The sequence below is a fragment of the Rhamphochromis longiceps genome, linkage group LG6, assembly GCF_057381845.1.
Source record: "Rhamphochromis longiceps isolate RC_006_pf linkage group LG6, R_longiceps_female_GT1.1, whole genome shotgun sequence".
Taxonomy (NCBI): Eukaryota; Metazoa; Chordata; class Actinopteri; order Cichliformes; family Cichlidae; genus Rhamphochromis; species Rhamphochromis longiceps.
In genome coordinates this window covers 4222620-4242185 of record NC_140562.1, presented here as the reverse complement: position 1 = coordinate 4242185, position 19566 = coordinate 4222620, and the positions used below count along the sequence as shown (strand labels likewise).

Here is a 19566-nt window from a genome sequence, read left to right as displayed (position 1 = left end):
GATGCAGACTTCTTCCTGTACCACTGCTTGAAGAAGGTGTCTTCCAGAAACTGGCAGTAGGACTGGGAGTTGAGCTTGACTCCATCCTCAACCCGAAAAGGCCCCACAAGCTCATCTTTGATGATACCAGCCCAAACCAGTACTCCACCTCCACCTTGCTGGCGTCTGAGTCGGACTGGAGCTCTCTGCCCTTTACCAATCCAGCCACGGGCCCATCCATCTGGCCCATCAAGACTCACTCTCATTTCATCAGTCCATAAAACCTTAGAAAAACCAGTCTTGAGATGTTTCTTGGCCCAGTCTTGATGTTTCAGCTTGTGTGTCTTGTTCAGTGGTGGTCGTCTTTCAGCCTTTCTTACCTTGGCCATGTCTCTGAGTATTGCACACCTTGTGCTTTTGGGCACTCCAGTGATGTTGCAGCTCTGAAATATGGCCAAACTGGTGGCAAGTGGCATGTTGGCAGCTGCACGCTTGACTTTTCTCAGTTCATGGGCAGTTATTTTGCGCCTTGGTTTTTCCACACGCTTCTTGCGACCCTGTTGACTATTTTGAATGAAACGCTTGATTGTTCGATGATCACGCTTCAGAAGCTTTGCAATTTTGAGACTGCTGCATCCCTCTGCAAGATATCTCACTATTTTTGACTTTTCTGAGCCTGTCAAGTCCTTCTTTTGACCCATTTTGCCAAAGGAAAGGACGTTGCCTAATAATTATGCACACCTGATATAGGGTGTTGATGTCATTAGACCACACCCCTTCTCATTACAGAGATGCACATCACCTAATGCTTAATTGGTAGTAGGCTTTCGAGCCTATACAGCTTGGAGTAGGACAACATGCATGAAGAGGATGATGTGGACAAAATACTCATTTGCCTAATAATTCTGCACTCCCTGTACTTATCCATTTTTTTAAACTGCTTTTAAAATTTGGGGTCTCTTTCTTCTCTAAGCTTCAACTTAAGGATGTTCCAGCTGACTAATTTGCTTTTCCACAGTGGTCTGATGTCTGTCTGTGTTAACGGGAACGTGAAGCTCAGTGATGTTGCTTGTTTGGTTAATCATAAGAGAGGAAAACAATGTTCTGTTGAAAAAACTGCTTTAGAGTTTCAGGGTTGGGGGATGGCTACAGCCTATCTCAGCCATAAACCCTGGAAGGTTTTGGCATTTTAAGTATGTTTCGATGGAAAAACATTTGTCTTTTAGTTAAGTAAAGAATCCAAATACTTGTCACAGCACTCGGCGATGCAGTTTAACAATATAAAACAAAGTTCAGCTGCCTGTGTGGTCATTTTCCACGTACAGTTGTACCGTCTATACGAGGGCACAGGACCCCATGTTAGGGCTGAAAATCAATATTTCAAACTCTGATTTCCTTGCCCATGCCTTCCTTACAGGGTTTCTAACTGTAAGCAAAATCTCTCACATTACATATGTTAATATATAAATACTGTAGCTTTATAAAAGCCCTGTTGTTACCCACACAGCAGCATAGAGACCTCCACAGCAGGAGTGAACAAATCCTCTTACTATGGTATGCAGAATGAATGACACCATCTATCAGAGAAGCAAAGTCAGATGTTAACAGTGATACTCGGATGTGTCAGTGAGGACTTCTGAAGCTCAGGATTTTGCTAACCTGTAAGGGCAAATTGTCTATCAGGGATGTGATGCCAAAGGTGACCAACAGGAGGTTGGTGAAGATGAAAGCTCTCATGGCATTAGTGAGTTTCTGGATCTTCCTGTTCCTCTTTGAGGCATTCAGTTGGCTGAGAAGGACAAAGTTCAAGTGTCAAAAGAGGCTCATGGCTACACAAAAAGTTTGAATGTGGTGAAATCAAGATGCAGAGGTACACTGTGATGTTAGTGACACCACCAGGCTTCTCCTCTTTTATATCGCAATCCAAGTTCAAAGTTAACATTAAACCCATCCTATGTACTAAACACCAGCCTTTGGGTCTGTCTGTAGTATCTTATCCTGAACACTTTTCATACCAATTGTCTGTTTGTGTGTTTGGACTTTCCTCTTCACAGTCCTTCATCCTCCAGTCCATGATGTAGCCAATCAACGGACAGGTCAGTAGACACAGCAGCTGCATCGTACCGAAGACAGATGAGTAGAATCCAACTGGAGAGGACATTTATAGAGAGGGGGAGTCAATAAAAAGTGATTTACATGGGTAATATCATTTGCCCCATGGCCAGACACAACTTGAACCTATACAATGAAATCCATCAACAATACGTTAACATTAAATCTTTGGCACAAGCCATATCTCTGAGCTGTATTACTTTTCTTTACCACCAGTACTACAGCTTTTATTCCCGTCTAACAAACGTTGTGGGCCAATAGGATGTCATCCTGTAATATCTTTAAATGTTGCAGACTCTTTCATTGACTGGACAGGGCCTGGAGCTGGAATTTTTCAGTGCTCTCGACATAGACAGGTAACCGGCATGTCAGCTTCCCACATGTCCGATTACCAGTGATGGGAATAACAGCGTTACGTTTTTCAGTAACGAGTAATCTAATTACTATTCCTATCGTTACAACGCCGTTACCGTTACTAACAAGAAACTGCGGCGCGGTCGCGTTACTATTTTACAGCAAACAGATGGTTGAAGCTGTCTGTAGTTTACAGCATCTTATATCAGCTGCACAGAAGTAGCTGTAAGTAATCTGGGCGCTGCAGCTTTAAGCAGCTGCGCTCCCGCGGACAGCGATCACTTTCTGCCCGACGATCACTTTTTGGCACAACACCTGGAGCTCAGGGGGCAAAACAATGGCATGAGTGCTGCTGTTTGACTGAGGAAGAATAAAGTAGTCGTGGTAAGCCGATCACATGACCACTTCAAGATGACAAAGCAACAAGGTGCCAGTTTTTAAATTGTGCTGATAGGCCACGTAAAACCAGAGTCATGATAAACAATATATACGTGTGTTTACTGTCTGAGGACAGCGCAGCGAGACCTCTCTGCTAATGAGCAAAAAAGAAAAATCAAACCAAAATCAGCCCGTTCATGTTGGTGCAAAAATGCACCATGTTGATATGGCAACATGACATTTGGTTGTTTAGGAAGATTTAGGAGTGACGGCGAGAGAGAGAGAGAGAGAGAGAGCGAGTTTTGAGATGTGAGAGATGTTTGCAGTGTGTAGTTAATGTGTTGTCTTGTGTAGTTAGTGTGTAGTGTTGTGGATAGTGTTGTGTTGTGTGTCAGAACAATGAGGCGACTGCTGTCTCCAGGTAGAAACAGGAGTGACACACCTGCTGCTGTCAGACCTGCAGGTATCAGGCTGTGATGTTTCCTTTATAGTGGACAGAAATATTTGGAGTGGCACAAACAATTTGTGGCATCTTATTGAAGAACAGCTGATTGTTCTGTAAACAGTTTGACATGGTTAAAAAAGGTAAATGGCTGCAAATCACTTTGTTGTTTGCAAAACTTGTGCAAATGATTTTAAAACTGACAATTTATATTTGCATTTAAAGTTATGAAATATGATTCAATAAACATGTTTGTGGTTGTTACAGTAACAAATATAACTTTCTACTCGGATTTTGTTGTTTGTCTGATTTTAGATCAATTGTGTTAATACAGTTTGTCAAAATGAAAACATGACTGTAAATTCAGACACGTGAGGTTGTGCTGAAACGAATGACACCAAACAAGGCAAAGTAACTAGTGAAGGTGAAATGTAGAGGAAACATCAGAAGTAGTTACATCGTGGACATGCAATAATGCCACATGCTAACACTGGGAGGGAAGACACAGCTCACCAAAGTAAACTGCAGGTGGACTACCACAAAAAGTTTGAACATGGCCATTTTAAAGAAGCCAAGAAAGACAAACTGGCTGAAACCAACTGTCATGGTCCAGGTGAGTGCGGGGTTTTTCCACTCTGCTGGGCTGCACCTTCAGGCGGAGACTCCAATCAGCCTTCACAGCTCAATGCAATCAAGTCACCAGCATTTAAGACCAGCACTCACAACAGACCTTTGCCAGATCTTCAGCTAACTCGCTTTAGTCGTGGCCACCTTATCTTTTGCATTTCTACCCACAGTGTTTTCTCTCTGTCATAGTACCACGTCACACTTCACAAGCAGGAAAAATACGCATCTCTGTCTGGACGCTGGTTTTCTGCTATCAGGTTGCACTCCCTCCATCGTGGCCTTTCACCTACCTGCCCCCTGCCAGGGCCGTTGCTCCAAGTATATTCTGGACTCTGTCTTGACCACTCCTCACCCAGACCCCCTAGACACCCTCCTTGCCTGACGCCTACCCCTGCAACACGTAAACCATAACCATCATAGCTTAATCTCTGGCTGTGATTCACTGGACTGCCACTGACTGCCTGTCTCTTCTCATTATAGTGACTCAGTGTACCTCCACCCAGGCCGCTGCCCCTTTTCCCTCCCCAGGATCCGTACTTAAACTCTTGTGTAACATGGTAGACTAATGTACCTGTGTTAATTCAGCTCCATATTATTGTGTGAAGTTGCACTGGGTTGGGAGTGGTTTTGTGTGTGTGTCACATTTTTGGTGAGCCAATGGGTGGAATGGGGTTGGACTAATTAGAGGCAGGTGTACTTGATTGCACTGATACACTGGTCTACTTATAGCCCACACTACAAACACTGTTGTGTCGTTTTGTCTCTCTGTGCAGGTATGTACTGTGATGAAATCAGATATGTTTGGGATGGATGGGTTTTGTCCTATGAATTCTATAGTGAAAGTGTAGTTTTGTCTCTCTGTGCAGGCCAGGGCCTATTATATGCCACAGCCTAAAGGTAGCAGAGTTGCAGAGGCTGGAGTGACCACTGGCTATATGCTTGCAGGGTGGTGGGTCTCCAAGGACAACTTCTAACCCTGTTACAGGCAACACATGGAGTGTAACTGGCCGTGTGGCATAGCTGGCTCTGGCCTTGGGACTGTGTGTTTTTATTTGATTCATAAATGGGACACTGGACTGTTTTATCTTTTATCTCTTGATATTTTTTGTCAATAAAGTATCTTTTAGAATTTTATTGACTGTCATCTTTTTGCCCACGACTGAGACGGTTGGTCAGACCTAGAGTCTTTCTTTGGGTGTGTTACAACTGGCGTTGTCGACAGGATCTGGCTACCATAATCTGTAGTGGGCAAAAGCAAGATGACTGATCAGAGTGAATTACAGTCTGGCCCAAATAGAGACGCACCAGTTTCTAGTGCAGGGTTTAGGCCCTTTGGTATGATCCCTATGTTTAATATGGTCACAACTAAATTTAGAGGGAAGGATTCAGATATTAGTCTAGGTGAATGGAAAAGTAATTTGCAGACAACATTTGCTTTGCAAGGAGTTCCTGTAGATTTTAGAGCAGAATTAACACTCTGTTGCTTGGAAGGCAAGGCTAAAAGAGAGATTTTAATTCTAGCACCAGAGAAGCGTAATTCATCTGAGCTAATTTTTAATGAGTTAGAGAAGTTGTATGGGGATAAAACAACTGCTTTGGTCCTGCGCTCTCAGTTCTTCAACGCTCGCCAAGAAACACATGAAGACATCAGTTCATTTGCACTGAGATTACAAGAACATTTTCTCAGGTTAAAGAGGAAGGACCCTAGAGGTATGAATGACGAAGATATTCTTCTCAGAGATCATCTGGTTGAAGGCTTGAGAGACACTGCCCTTAGAGGTGAATTCAGAACAAAAAGTCTAATGAATGATCAGTTGACTTTTGCAGAAATTAAAGCAGAACTAATCCTGAGGGAACACGTTTATGGTGAAATGGTTGATCCAGTCCAGTGTTTTGCTGCCAAAGGTGAAAGATACAAGACCTGTAATGCTAAGGATATGGAACAGATCAAATCAGAGTTGTGGGAGGACATGAACAAGCAAATGACCACACAATTCAATGATTTATCACAGACTTTGATCAAAGAAATCCGATCAGAACTCTTTTGTGTAGCTTGATGAATCAAGCTACACAAAAGACTTTGGACTGGAAACAGACTGACCAGTCCAGATCAAGAAAGAAAGGAGGGAGCAGACCCAGAGTCTACTCAAACAGCTATGATGAACAAGGTAGCCCCATCTGTAACACTTGTTCCCAGCCAGGCCACATAGCTCGGTTCTGTAAAAGCACGCCTAGATCTGGATCGTTAAACTAGACGACACCACTGTGGTGGCCCAGACAGTGGGTTGTGTCGATGCCAATGGGCCTCAAACTGATGTGAAAAAACTGATTGGAAAAGTTCCTAAAGTCAGCTTGTGTCTTGATGATGTTCCAATACAGTGTATTCTGGATACTGGATCAAATGTGTCACTGATAAAGAACAGCTACTTCTCTAAACACTTTGGCAGTAATGGGATGAAATTGAAGGATGCAAGCAGCTGGCTGGTGCTCGAGGCTGCTAATGGACTAGATATTCCATACCTGGGTTATGTATTGCTACATGTGAAGATTGGACAGGTGAAACTCCCTGAATGTGGTTTTTTGGTGATTAAGGACCAATGTTTAACCGACAATGAAGGCGTCCTGGGTATGAATGTTATTTCAGTGTTATGAAAAAATGGATCAGGAGAAGCCCTTAGCCTACCTCTCCTCTAGTGGGGCCGAACAGAGAGCTTGGACTACTGCTTTTCAGATTTGTGCCAGTCAGGCACGGTTTGCAGCTTCAGATGGGTCCATTGGGTATGTACGTACCATAAATCGCCATCCTATACAGATTCCCCCTCGGAGTGAGATGTTGGTTTGGGGTCGTACGAAGACTGGAGTGGATGGCAGGGATTATCAATGCCTGGTGGAACCTGTCGAGGTGGGTGAAGTCTTAATTGCTAGAAAATTATCTACAGTCCATGATGGGAGGCTTTTGATTAGGGTCCAAAATCTTAATGACTCACCAATGTACCTTTATAGACATCAGAAGTTGGCTAAGACTTTTATTATTGACCCAGCAGATATCATACAAGAGAATAGTGTGAACATGACTCGTGTTGGTGTAAACAGAGTATGGACAAGCCCTGCCCAAGGAGAAATGCATGTTCCCTGATTTAACTGGTCTTCATTTGTCCACAGAGGAATTGGAGAAACTGCAGGCTTTATTGCATAAGCACCGAGCAGTGTTTGCTGTGCATGAGGAAGATTATGGATTGACAAGCACCATGCAGCATTCAATTCCTACAGGCAATGCTGCACCAGTCCGTGAGCGCTATAGACAAATTCCACCAAAGTTATATCAGGAGGTGAAGAGTTTTATTCAAGGTATGTTGGATGCTAACATCATTGTGCCTAGTCGCAGTCCATGGGCTTCTCCGGTTGTGTTAGTCCGTAAGAAGGATGGGACACTTAGATTTTGTGTGGATTATCGTAAACCTAATGCTGTGACCCATAAAGATGCTTACCCTCTTCCAAGAATAGAAGAGTCACTTGCCAGTTTAGGTAACGCAAAGTATTTTTCCACACTTGATCTTGCCAGTGGATATTGGCAGGTTGGGGTGTCCCCACCAGACAGAGAAAAAACAGCCTTCACTACACCCATGGGTTTATTTGAATTCACCAGAATGCCCTTTGGCTTGTCAAATGCACCAGCCACCTTCCAAAGGTTGATGCATGTATGCCTGGGTGAAGAAAACTTACAGTCTGTACTTGTCTACTTAGATGATGTAATAATCTATTCTCCAGATTTTGACACCCACTTGGTTCATTTGGATGCAGTCCTTGGTAAACTGTCAAAGCATGGCCTCAAATTAAAACCCAAGAAGTGCTGTCTTCTAAAACCAGAGGTTCAGTATTTGGGTCATCGTGTTTCAGCAAAAGGGGTTGCTCCAGACCCTGACAAGATTAAATGTATTCAAGAATGGCCTATTCCAACTGTGAAACAATTACAATCATTTCTGGGTCTGGCAGGCTATTATCGGAGATTTGTGAAAGATTTTGCAAGAATTGCCCAACCATTAAATCAAATATTAGTTGGAGCATCACAAAATTCTAAGAGGAAGGATGTTCCCTTGTCCACTAAATGGGACTCTACATGTGACACAGCCTTTAGTTCTTTAAAAATGGCTCTAACATCTGCACCAGTGTTGGCTTTTGCTGATTTTAATCTACCTTTCATCTTGTACACAGATGCCAGCAACCAGGGCTTAGGAGCCGTACTTGCACAAGTTCAGGATGGAAAAGAGAAAGTAATTGCTTTTGCTAGTAGGAGTTTGAGCCCTTCTGAGAAAAATGATAAGAACTATAGCTCCTTCAAACTTGAGTTTCTGGCCTTGACCTGGGCAGTAACCAAGAAATTTGCTGAATATCTGTATTGTGTACCCTTTACAGTTTACACAGACAATAACCCTTTGGTACATTTGAGTTCAGCCAAACTTGGTAGCTTAGAGCAGAGATGGGCAACACGCCTGGCTAGTTTTCAATTTGAGATCAAATATAGGCCAGGGCGTATTAATCAGAGTGCAGATGCACTATCCAGATATCCATCACCTGTAGTAACTGAGGCTACAGAGGGACAAAGGGAAGAAGTAGAGGTTCCATCCTTTAAACAGGTTGAAGTAAATGTGGTCAGAGCAATGTGTGTTGGCGTAAGCAACTCTAACCAGGAGGGTTTACAAAATGTAACCTGTGGTGTGCCTCTGTTTCCTGAACGCACGCCATCTCAGTGGTCTGCCTTGCAAGGGGAGGACTCAACGCTAAGAAGGGTGGCCTGTTATCTACAGAGGGGCCATCAGCCAAATAAGCGTGAGAGGCAACAGGAGTCTAAACCTGTTCTGTCTTCTGCGGCACTGGGAACGACTGTCACTAAAAGATGGAGTGCTGTGTCGGACATCACATGATACCAAGGAGGTCGATCCAGTAGTTCAAATTTTGGTTCCTGAGGGTGAGAAGTATTCTATATGGCAACCGTACCATGAATATGCAGGACACTGGGGCCCAGAAAAAACAATATCCCTCATTAAAAGAAGATATTTCTGGCCCAAATTAAATGCTGATGTTATAAATTGGTGTTCCCAATGCAAGGCCTGTGTCCTGCGTAAAGCGGCTGCTGCGAAACATGCTCCGTTGATTCCCATTAAGACATCTGCACCCATGGAACTGTTGTCTGTAGACTTTTTGTCTATAGGTGTGTGACAGGTGAGACCTGGAGACTTGGGACCGCCCCTGGTGGGCGGAGCTGGTCTTCGCTCCTTTCATAAGCGCAGGTGTGGGCAATTGGGTATTCCTTTGCAAACCTGAAGCTGCGAGCGCTTGGTCCGAGTTGGGCAAGTTGGTGTTTCTTAACTATGAAAGTCTGATACGCGTCCTCCCCTAAACTTCTGTTAGAACGGTAGGTTACACAAAAATGTACCACTTGAGCTCTGGCTGTTGGCAGAGGTTTCCAGTTATTTGCACCCTTGTAGGTGGGAAACATTGCTCCCGTGAGAACGGTATAGTGGACTTCATCGCCACTGACCCACATTTATTAGGGTGTGACACGAACTTGTGGACAGGTAACAAAACCAATTCAGTGGAGGAATATTCCTGTGTTTTATTGTCCAGCTAGTGATCGCCTGCCTTTTATTTACAGAGTACCGAGCTGCTGCTTTGCCAGGTGGATTTCTGGCTGCGGGCAAAGGACCCGACACATCAGTGTGTTTTAATTTGTTTTAAACTGGTGTAAGTCGACGGACTGACTGCTGCGACTGTCGATGGTTTTGTTTTTTTGTTTTACTTTTTTTCTGTATCAGTAGGCACCACAGATATTGATTCGCAGGCGGTGAAGGCGCTGCAGGGAAAACAAATCCTTTTTTTGTCTCCCCGCTTTTGCATGCACAGCGGGGGGCCCGAGTGAAGACGGCACCAAAGATTTGACTTTTTTTCTATAGTGTTTTACCCATTTGGGGTCATGTGTGAGTTGCCGTCCATTTTTAACCTGTGTGCTATGTCGATTTGTTTTTAAACTGTTCCCCGCAGCGCTTGTCCTGTCTCACGGGCAATCGTACAGTTTTATCGTTTTTAATAAGGTAACGTTTTTAATTGTTTTTAGGTGCTGCTGTTATACTGTTTCTTTTATTTTGTATTAAAAATTAAACTCTTTTAAACTGACTGTGCGCCTACGGCTCTGTCCTATTTTAAATAGGTACCTACCACGGGTCACAAACGGTCCAGAAGATCTGTATCATAATGTTTTGGTCATGGTGGATCACTTCAGTAAATTTGCTTGGGCTGCAGTTACAAAAGACCAGACTGCAGTGACGACAGCTAAAGCACTCTGGAGCAAGGTAATTCAGCCCTTTGGTGCACCGAGACGACTGCTGTCAGATGAAGGTCCTAACTTTGAATCGCAACTAGTGCAGGAGCTGTGTGAATTGTATGGTATAAAGAAGGATCATACAACACCCTATCACCCAGCTGGAAATGGGGCCTGTGAACGGCTTAATCGGACTCTTCTGGGGTTGCTGGGCACATTAGGTGAAGAGAGGAGAAACTGGCGAGATCACCTGCCTGAGATGATCCAGGTATATAACCATACAGTGCACAGTTCTACAGGATATTCACCACATTATTTGATGTTTGGAAGGCATGGATTTCTTCCCCAGGATCGGCTGATGGGCCTTACTGAAAATGTGGGCTGTTCTTCTGTAAGCAACTGGGTGCAATGCCATCAGAGACGGCTGCAGTATGCCTTCCGAAAAGCTCAAGACCATAGAGACTCTGAAATGTCCCGGCAAAAGAAATATCATGACCTGAAAGCAGATGCTCTTCCATTGCTGCCTGGAGAGAGAGTATTGCTACAGGACTTGAGAGCAAGGGGCCGAGGTAAGTTGGCAGATAGGTGGGAGCAGCGACCTTATGTCGTCATAAAACAAGCAGATCCTGATTTGCCGATGTATGTAATTAGACAAGAAGGGGGAAATGTTGAGAAAGTGATGCATCGTAACTTAATGAGACCTTGTTTGCTACCTATGCAACAAGATATGCAGAACTCTAGGAGTGAGGTGGAGACAGCCAGGCAGGAAGATTTAAAAACTGGAAATGCATGGCCACACACTGGTAGATCTCCAGCTGCTCCACCCTGGGTCGGGTTTTGGCTTCCTACAGAAATCCCTCTCGAGGCTGGCCCAGAAGGCATCGAGACAGGACTCATTCATCAAGAACCCAGACGGTCAACAAGAACAACCAAAGGACTGCCTCCACAGAGATTTGGAGACTAATATTTATAGATTACATGGTCATTGGGACAATGACCATTTCAGCAGGGAGGGGTGTAACATGGTAGACTAATGTACCTGTGTTAATTCAGCTCCATATTATTGTGTGAAGTTGCACTGGGTTGGGAGTGGTTTTGTGTGTGTCACATTTTTGGTGAGCCAATGGGTGGAATGGGGTTGGACTAATTAGAAGCAGGTGTACTTGATTGCACTGATACACTGGTCTACTTATAGCCCACACTACAAACACTGTTGTGTCGTTTTGTCTCTGTGCAGGTATGTACTGTGATGAAATCAGATATGTTTGGGATGGATGGGTTTTGTCCTATGAATTCTATAGTGAAAGTGTAGTTTTGTCTCTCTGTGCAGGCCAGGGCCTATTATATGCCACAGCCTAAAGGTAGCAGAGTTGCAGAGGCTGGAGTGACCACTGGCTATATGCTTGCAGGGTGGTGGGTCTCCAAGGACAACTTCTAACCCTGTTACAGGCAACACATGGAGTGTAACTGGCCGTGTGGCATAGCTGGCTCTGGCCTTGGGACTGTGTGTTTTTATTTGATTCATAAATGGGACACTGGACTGTTTTATCTTTTATCTCTTGATATTTTTTGTCAATAAATTATCTTTTAGAATTTTATTGACTGTCATCTTTTTGCCCACGACTGAGACGGTTGGTCAGACCTAGAGTCTTTCTTTGGGTGTGTTACACTTGCATCTAGTCATAGCACAAGAACAAGAGCTCAGAGCCGATCAAAGCAGGTATTGGCCTTTTACAAAACAGCTGCAATTTTGAATTGGCCAAGAAAATTGCATTTGGTTGATCTCTAGAAAATGAATCACGAAGTTCCCATGAAATCTGAGTAACTCACTGTTCAAGGTGCTTTCTTGAAGTCGTTTGAAATTGTAAGTCTAACATGTTCCTTCCACAGAGTAAAACCAATCTGAATCTTAAGTCAGGACCCAAACAGGTCTTGGTCCTGGGTCGAGTCTCAGTGGACAGCAGTCATGTGTGTGCACCATTAGAACTGAGTGTTTTGGTTTATACCTTGTTTTTCCACCTCCTTCTGTAGCTCCTCAGAGGCTGAAAGAGACAGCAGCAGGTCAGGGATTACCAGAGACGGGTTAACAGCAATTATTCTCATTAGCAGCACACTCACTTTGGCCCTATAAACAAGTGACAAATAAAAGAAACGCTGAAACCATGTTCCCTTTGATTTGATGATTTGGCTCCAATGTGCACCTTACAAGGAAGCTCATTGCAGATCTGAGTGATTGCCTTTATGCTACGGTGAAACTATGGTAAAGCAGTCTTTTCCAGATTGCCTGCATTCATGTGGTGAGAGGGTTTACTAAATGGTTTGATGAGAATAAAAATGATGTGAATTCTGTGCCATAACCTTAACTTTCACCCAGCAGAACACTAAACACTTGATATAGAGTTTTTTTTTTTTAAAAACCACATAAGGAATACCAAAACTGGAGCCTATCCCAGCTGTCATGGGGCGAGAGGCAGGGTACACCCTGGACAGGTCGCCAGTCTGTCGCAGGGCCAATGAAATAAACCATGGAGCATTTAGATTTAAAAAATAGAAACTGGACCATTATTCTTACGGTTGGGGTCGCCGTGGGTGACTAGGAACTCCATCATCTTATTCATAGCACCCATGAAGAAGATGAGCCTCAGCTGTGTCATCGCCATGGTGATAACACTCCACAGGAATATGGGAGAACACACAGAATGACAGAGCGGCACAGACGCTGAAGAAGGAGACAAAGAGAGAAAATGTATGAATGTACATTTAGCTTTTGGTTCAGCAGATACAGACCTCAGAGCCGTGCAGGTTCCAGCCAAAACTCTTTCAGTTCACTGAGAGTTCAGGTCCATCGCAGATTCTCACACAGTTCATTTTGCTGTTCATGGTAGTTTACAGTGCACACAAGTCTTTAAAGACTAGAAAGCCCAGGGGTGGCTGTAGCTCCGATGGCAGAGCAGGTCAGCCACTAATCAGAAGGTCGGTGGTTCAATCCCAGGCTCCCCCCTGGCTGTATGCCAAATATCATTGGGCAAGATACTAACCCCATGTTGGCCTACTGGTGGTGGTCAGAGGGCCTGGTGGCGCCAGTGTCCGGCAGGTGTGGCTTGCCATCACCAGTGTGTGAATGTAGGGTAAAGTGCTTTGGGGTCCTCAGGGACTGAGTAAAGCACTATACTAATGCAGGCCAGTTACCATTTTCCCATCACTTTCATCACTGCAGATGCTGGACCACTGGTCTGTCAACCACTGGTCGACTCTCCCCTCGTGAACAAGACCCTGACGGTGTTTTTCTGGACTCGGGGCAACACTTAACCCTCATCAAAGGCAAGGGAGCCATAGATGACCGCTCGGACGATGGGAGCTTGATTTTTTTGAGAATAAAATCACTGAGAGTGTTGGCAGCAAGCTCAACTTAAACTAAAGCCAAAATAACAAAACAAATACCTTGGGCTGTGCTGTGGGGGTCTGTGTGCTCAGGTACTGTCTGTCTGGATCCCATTGTGTCTTCCATTGCAGTCATGTGGGTGATATTCCTGTCCCCGGTCACGCTGTCCTCTGTCACAACCCCACTTATCTTCACCCTTTTACTGTTAAGAGGAAAAAAACACACAGAATGTAATGGGAAGAGTCATAATGTGCAATTCCCACTATCTCAAAGATGTTTTAAGTTGAAGACTTTTGGAGATACTCATAAAACGTGCCCGAAACCACAGCTGACGTTACTGAATCTGTAAAACTCAGAACACATGGGAAAGGTTCATCATGAAGCCTCGTGACAGCTGACATGAGTGGGTAACATGAAGTCACAACATGAGGAGCGATTCCCTCGTCAATATCTATATTAGTCTGAAGGCAGTGATTTATAGCCTAACCGACTGCAATGACTCTGTCCTCTGAGCAGCCTGTGCACAGCTGTCCCAGGTGTTGTTGTCACTCTTCTGTTCTCTGTGTTTTGTTCATGTCTCTTTCCATTGTGAGCTTTAGTCGACTCTCAGCGCTCTCAGTTCTGCATCCTGCACTCAGGTTTTTGTGTCGTCCCTGGAGAAATCTCTCAGGGAGAATGGAATCACCCCAAACTGGTACCGCTGTGGGAATCCAGGGAGCATCCACGCTCACCACTTCATGCATAATGGACCTTCCATGTGTACGGACATGTGCAGGTGTATATGCATGTATATGTATACATATGCATATTTAAGGTGTACATGTCTATAAATAGGAATAGTAGTGGTACAATAGTTATGTCAAGCTATATAGTTGATGTCTTCCATATTTCCAACCATATCCATAGTCACATACTGTGTATGCTACCGTTGTATGTAGTGTATTATCTTACTTTTTTCATTGATTGTACTTATTTGTATTTTTGTATTTCCTTCTGATATCTGTACCTGAGCTGAGGTGACGCAAAAACTTCCCCGTTGTGGGATCAATAAAGTCTTATCTTATCTTACAGTTCAGATATGATCACTACGCTCTGTAGGAGCAATCATACTGATCACAACTGTCTCATCATGAGACTTGTGTTCTACTTTTAAACGTCTGACACAGTTTCCAGTGTTAATTCGTCTATTCTGTTAAAACTGACGTGTATCTGATGTCTTCGGGTGCAGGGAAAGATTCAGTGGGCCAGTTCAGGAAGCAGTTTAGGATCACAGTGCACGCCATTCCAGTCCAGACCCACATGATGACCCGGAAAGAGACGCCAAGGTCATAAATCACCTGGAGAGGAGGAGGAGGAGTAGGACAGAGAAGCATGAGGGAAGAGATTTCAGGGTTGAGGTGAATAAAGGAAAGGTAAAACGTGTGCATGATGCTGCAAACTTGACCTTTAGTTACTGTTAATGTGAAATCTCACGGCAGTATCCTCCCTTTTATTTCCGCCCAGTGTTGTCTCTTGTTTATTCTTCTTCCTGTTTCCTGTCCACTGTACTCTCTGTCATCAGCTTTTTGGTCCTTCTGCCCCCTTTGCTTTCTTTCATGTTCCCTACAGTTTACAACCCTTCTGCTACAGTTTAACAAGCAATATCTTTTAGCTTTCAGCCAAGAAAGGTTTTCCACCTTTCAACGAGGTGTGTGAGTGTGTGTCTGTACCTTGACACCGGGGAAGGTGACAGCTGAAGAAGCATAGGAGCCAATCATCAGGGAGAGGATGGTTGATCGAATGTTCCCAAACATGTTCGGCAGCTAGATGAGAGAGAGAAACGATCGTGCTGTCACACGGAGCAAATCTGAGTTTCTGTCCAAGGACAAAAGCTTCAGAGCTTTCAACATTTTCTCTACAGTTGTACATTTTAATAAGTGACCAGCAGGTGGCGCTCTTAAAAGCTTTGTACAAACACAGGGGAAAAAAGTCGTGCCGTGTGTGTATGTGTGTGTGTCTATGGGTTCTTACTATACTGGTGGGGACCAAAATCCAGGTCCCCACGAGGAGAGCAAACCAGACGTGTGTGTGTTTGGGTGTGCGAGTGTGTGTGTGCACACGTGTGTGTCACTCTAAGTATAGACACACGTGGAACAGTGCCGCCTCATGAATGTGGCTCAGTTACACTACAGGCTGTAATACTCAGTTGAAACTTGCATCAGTTTCATATATTTGGAGGATTACATTTAATACATCATTTGTCTTAATTTATTCAAACGTTACTTATGTAGCCAAGCGGCTACACTGTAACTCTGTAGTTACATTCATTCATTAAGTGTTGCTTAAACAACAAATTAGTGTAAGAGTCAGAGAGTGGAGGGATACATGAAGTGGAAATGTGAAAATATTTTTTCTCTACAGGAAGATGTTCAGTTGGTGGTTTGGGTGTAAACTGTACAGCTCTGTAAGACAGAGCCACCGTGACAGCATGCACTGGGCTGTAATATGGTTTCAGTTGTGTCAAATCCACACAGCCGTTCATAATTTTAGTCATGACTGCATTTACTCAGAGTTCACTCTATCTATAACTCTGCACTCTGGGGTGAGCTTGGATCCAGCCAAAGGCTCATCCTTTTGCTTTTCTACTGACTAACATCATCTTATTTTAACAAGCTGCACAGTGCATGTCAGGAGAGACTTTAATCAACACGTCCTGTGTTAAGTTACTACAGCGCCTTCCAAATGATTACGCACACAGAGTTTCAAAAGATTTTATAGGTTGTAGAGAATTGAAAATGGCCATTTGTTGAATTTGCAGCATTAGTAGATCAATTTCACTGACATCAAAAGTTATTTCAATCAAAAACATCTTAACAGGTCAAGTCACACAATAACACAGGACCCCGTATTTGTTAGCAGTTTTACAATTCTTGCATCCATGGAACTTGTTTTTGGAAAGCTTCTGCTTGAATGTCTTTGCAGGATGTCAGAATAGCCTCTCAGAGCTGCTGTTTGGATGTGAACGGCCTCCCACCCTCATATTCTTTTACCTGAGGATGCTCCAAAGGTTCTCAGTAGGATTGAGGTCAGGGAAGAATGGGTTCCTCTCCTTTTATGCTGATAGCAGCCAAAGATGCAGAGGTGTGCCTCGTAGCATGAGATGGTGCATTGTCTTGCATGAAGATGGTTGTGTTGCAGAAAGCACAGTTCTTCTTTTTGTACCAGGAAGAAAGTGGTCAGTCTGAAACTCTCCCCGTGATTCCAGCTCAAAAACGACTCCACTACCTTTTAGCTGACGACGCAGCCAGCCATCCACCTCTGCATCCATCTGGACCATCCAGGGTGGCGCTGCACTCATCAGTGACCAAGACTGTTTGAAAATTAGTCTTCATGTGGTTCTGGGCCCACTGCAGCCGTTTCTGCTTGTGAGCATTGGTTAGGGGTGGCCGAATAGAAGGTTTATGCACAGCTGCCGGTCTCTGGAGGATCCTACAGCTTGACGTTCGCAGGGCTCCAGAGGCACCAGCAGCTTGAAATGTCTGTTTGCAGCTTTGTAATGGCCTTTTAGCAGCTGCTCTCTGGCAGAAACCTTCATCATTGTGCCTTTATCTGCACGAACCCATGTGTGCTCTGACTCAGCCACAAATCTCTTAACATTATGGTGATCACACGTAAATTTTCGTGAAATATCTGAGGTTTTCATTACGTGTCCAAGGCGGTCAACTATTTCACGCTTTTCAGCAGAGATCATTTTTCCTTCCTAAATTGCTTGAAAATGGAGGCCTGCTTAATAATGTGGAACATCCTCCTTTAGTAGTTTTTCCTTTAATTGGGCTCACCTTGCAAACAACTGATCACAGGTGTCCGAGATTGATTTCAGTGATACAAAGAGTCCTGAGACACAATCCCATCCACGGGTTTAATTGAAAAACAACTTATTTAATCTTTATAACACTTAAACACTATTTGCATAATAATTTGGAACGTGGTGTATATTGACTATGACAGTATGAAGAAGAAGCGTCTCTGTTTTGTCTCAAAGGCTCTGCTCGTGTCGTTTCCTGTGGATCAGCGCTGTCCTGCTCTGATCTTTACACTTACACTGTTGTAGCAGCAGTGGTCATAAGCAGCTGCTGTGTGTGTTACATATTTGTATCACAGATATGAATAACACACCTTCATTTCTCACACACCTTCATTCGAAGAACAACAGAAGCTGCACTTGTGTTCACAGACCATCACTACTGGAGGTGTTTCTGAGCCCAGTCCCTGATTCAACGGCACCATCGTGCCTGTTCTTAACGCACACACATCCATCAGTTCCAGGTTCGATGGTTGTGCTCGGAGGTTTCTCCACATTCTCAGAATCCTTTGCTATCACGTACAGTTTACGATGACACAGTCTTCACAGTTTCACACTGACGGACATTATTCTGAGATATCTGAACAGTTTCTAGATGCGGGGTTATTTATCTATTTTTCACTTCTGTTACTGACCTGTGGTCAGTTAACCTGACGAGTCACTGTTCTGTTTTGACTATGTTCACATGCTAATGAGACAAATAAGAGGAAATTGTATTTCTATTGTTATACATCAGAAATTTGTGAAGCTTTTATTTTGACATCCGAATAGACAGGAAAGCCTTTATTTTGACATGTGCATAGACAGGAACAGTGGGGAAAGCATGGCTACACCTTTGAAATCTTTTGAGTTGAATCCAAAATACTCCTTCAGAAAGCAAAAGTAAGTTCAGTCAGTTCTTTGTATATTAGACAATTAGTAATGGGGTGTTTGAGACATTATTTTGTACCTTCCTTGAAGTGCAGTAGTTATAGGTCGTAGCTTCTGAGCTAATGATACAAGTGTACACTTGCCCACTACCTGCTTATTGTTCTTTGTATTAATATCAGATTGTATATCTACAGGATGCTTATCTTGAAGTCTCCTATGTTAGTGGCTAAATACACTTACCTGCTGATTGTATGACAATCATTAAGAGTTTAGTTTTATGTGTTTCTAGTTTCACTCCAGTTCAATGATGTCAGTTCAACACTATGTTCGAGGAGCAAGTACGCTCACCTCCCTGGCTCTTGAGTTTGGCTGGCTGTTCACGCTCAGGGAGTTCAACACATAGAGAGAGCAGTACAGTCACCGTGTTTTCCTCTAACTGTTTCTTTTTAGTATCGTTTACCTTTTTGGCCTTTTGTTGCTCCCATTAATCAAAACAAGCCATTTTTTTTAAATCAAATGATACAATGTCTCAGTTTAAATATTTAAAATCATTTTTATGTTATACTGTGGAAACAAAACATGGCTTTGTCAGAGTTACAAACCATTGAGTTCTGTTTTTATTTACGTTGCGTCTTAACTTCTTTTTTGAATTGGGGTTGTAACTATGGTGTCACAAGTGTTCACGCTGAAGGTGTCATGAGAAACACTCTTTGTTTACATAAATGAAATGAAATGAAACCGATAATATCGGAGAATTCAGCTATAGCATGCAACAGGCCGTCAGTTTCTTTGTTTGTACATTGCCCTCATTTGCCCCAGTGTAAATATCACTGGGTTTTATTTGTCTGTCTACAGCCTCAGGTTCAGCTGAAGTCATGCCTTCCCAGAGTAATGTTCCCATGTTGTAGGTTTGCCTTGGCTCTCCATTCTTATCAGCCCTCCCCTCTTTTCCATCGCTGTGTTGCCTCTGTGCACACACAGCTTATAAAGCATAAGCATGAAGTTCCAACCACAAATATCACAACACCAGCTGCAGGTCAGTTCCACAGAATGACACCAGTGGGTCTTTTTGTGTTAATTCATTGCAAATTAACATGAAGCACAAGCCCGTAGCTACATAAATCCGATAACTAGACAAGAATGTTAATATTGATGCATATGTATATACAGTATATGTATGGTATGGTATACATATCTATCTATCTATAAAATGAAAATGCAAAAAGAGTCATTGTTGTTTCACAGTAACATGCTGCAGCCACTCT

At 43.5% G+C, this 19566-nt stretch overlaps 1 protein-coding gene and 1 long non-coding RNA gene across 2 annotated transcripts in view; one reads left to right on the top strand and one right to left on the bottom strand.

The window, feature by feature from the left end:
* Positions 1-19566, bottom strand: part of slc43a1b (solute carrier family 43 member 1b) — a 33824-nt gene that overhangs the window by 8884 nt on the left and 5374 nt on the right. Inside the window, exons 6-13 of the mRNA XM_085408957.1 lie at positions 15300-15392; positions 14794-14927; positions 13650-13792; positions 12781-12927; positions 12215-12250; positions 1995-2127; positions 1639-1768; positions 1483-1556 (exon numbers count right to left, since the gene is read on the bottom strand). Of these exons, the coding sequence (XP_085265083.1) occupies positions 1483-1556; positions 1639-1768; positions 1995-2127; positions 12215-12250; positions 12781-12927; positions 13650-13792; positions 14794-14927; positions 15300-15392 (890 nt within the window). The remainder of the gene's footprint in view (positions 1-1482; positions 1557-1638; positions 1769-1994; positions 2128-12214; positions 12251-12780; positions 12928-13649; positions 13793-14793; positions 14928-15299; positions 15393-19566) is intronic.
* On the top strand, positions 9216-9710 carry LOC146667296 (uncharacterized). Its single transcript, XR_014912036.1, has 3 exons — positions 9216-9305; positions 9379-9468; positions 9546-9710. It is a non-coding gene; the product is annotated as an uncharacterized LOC146667296 (long non-coding RNA).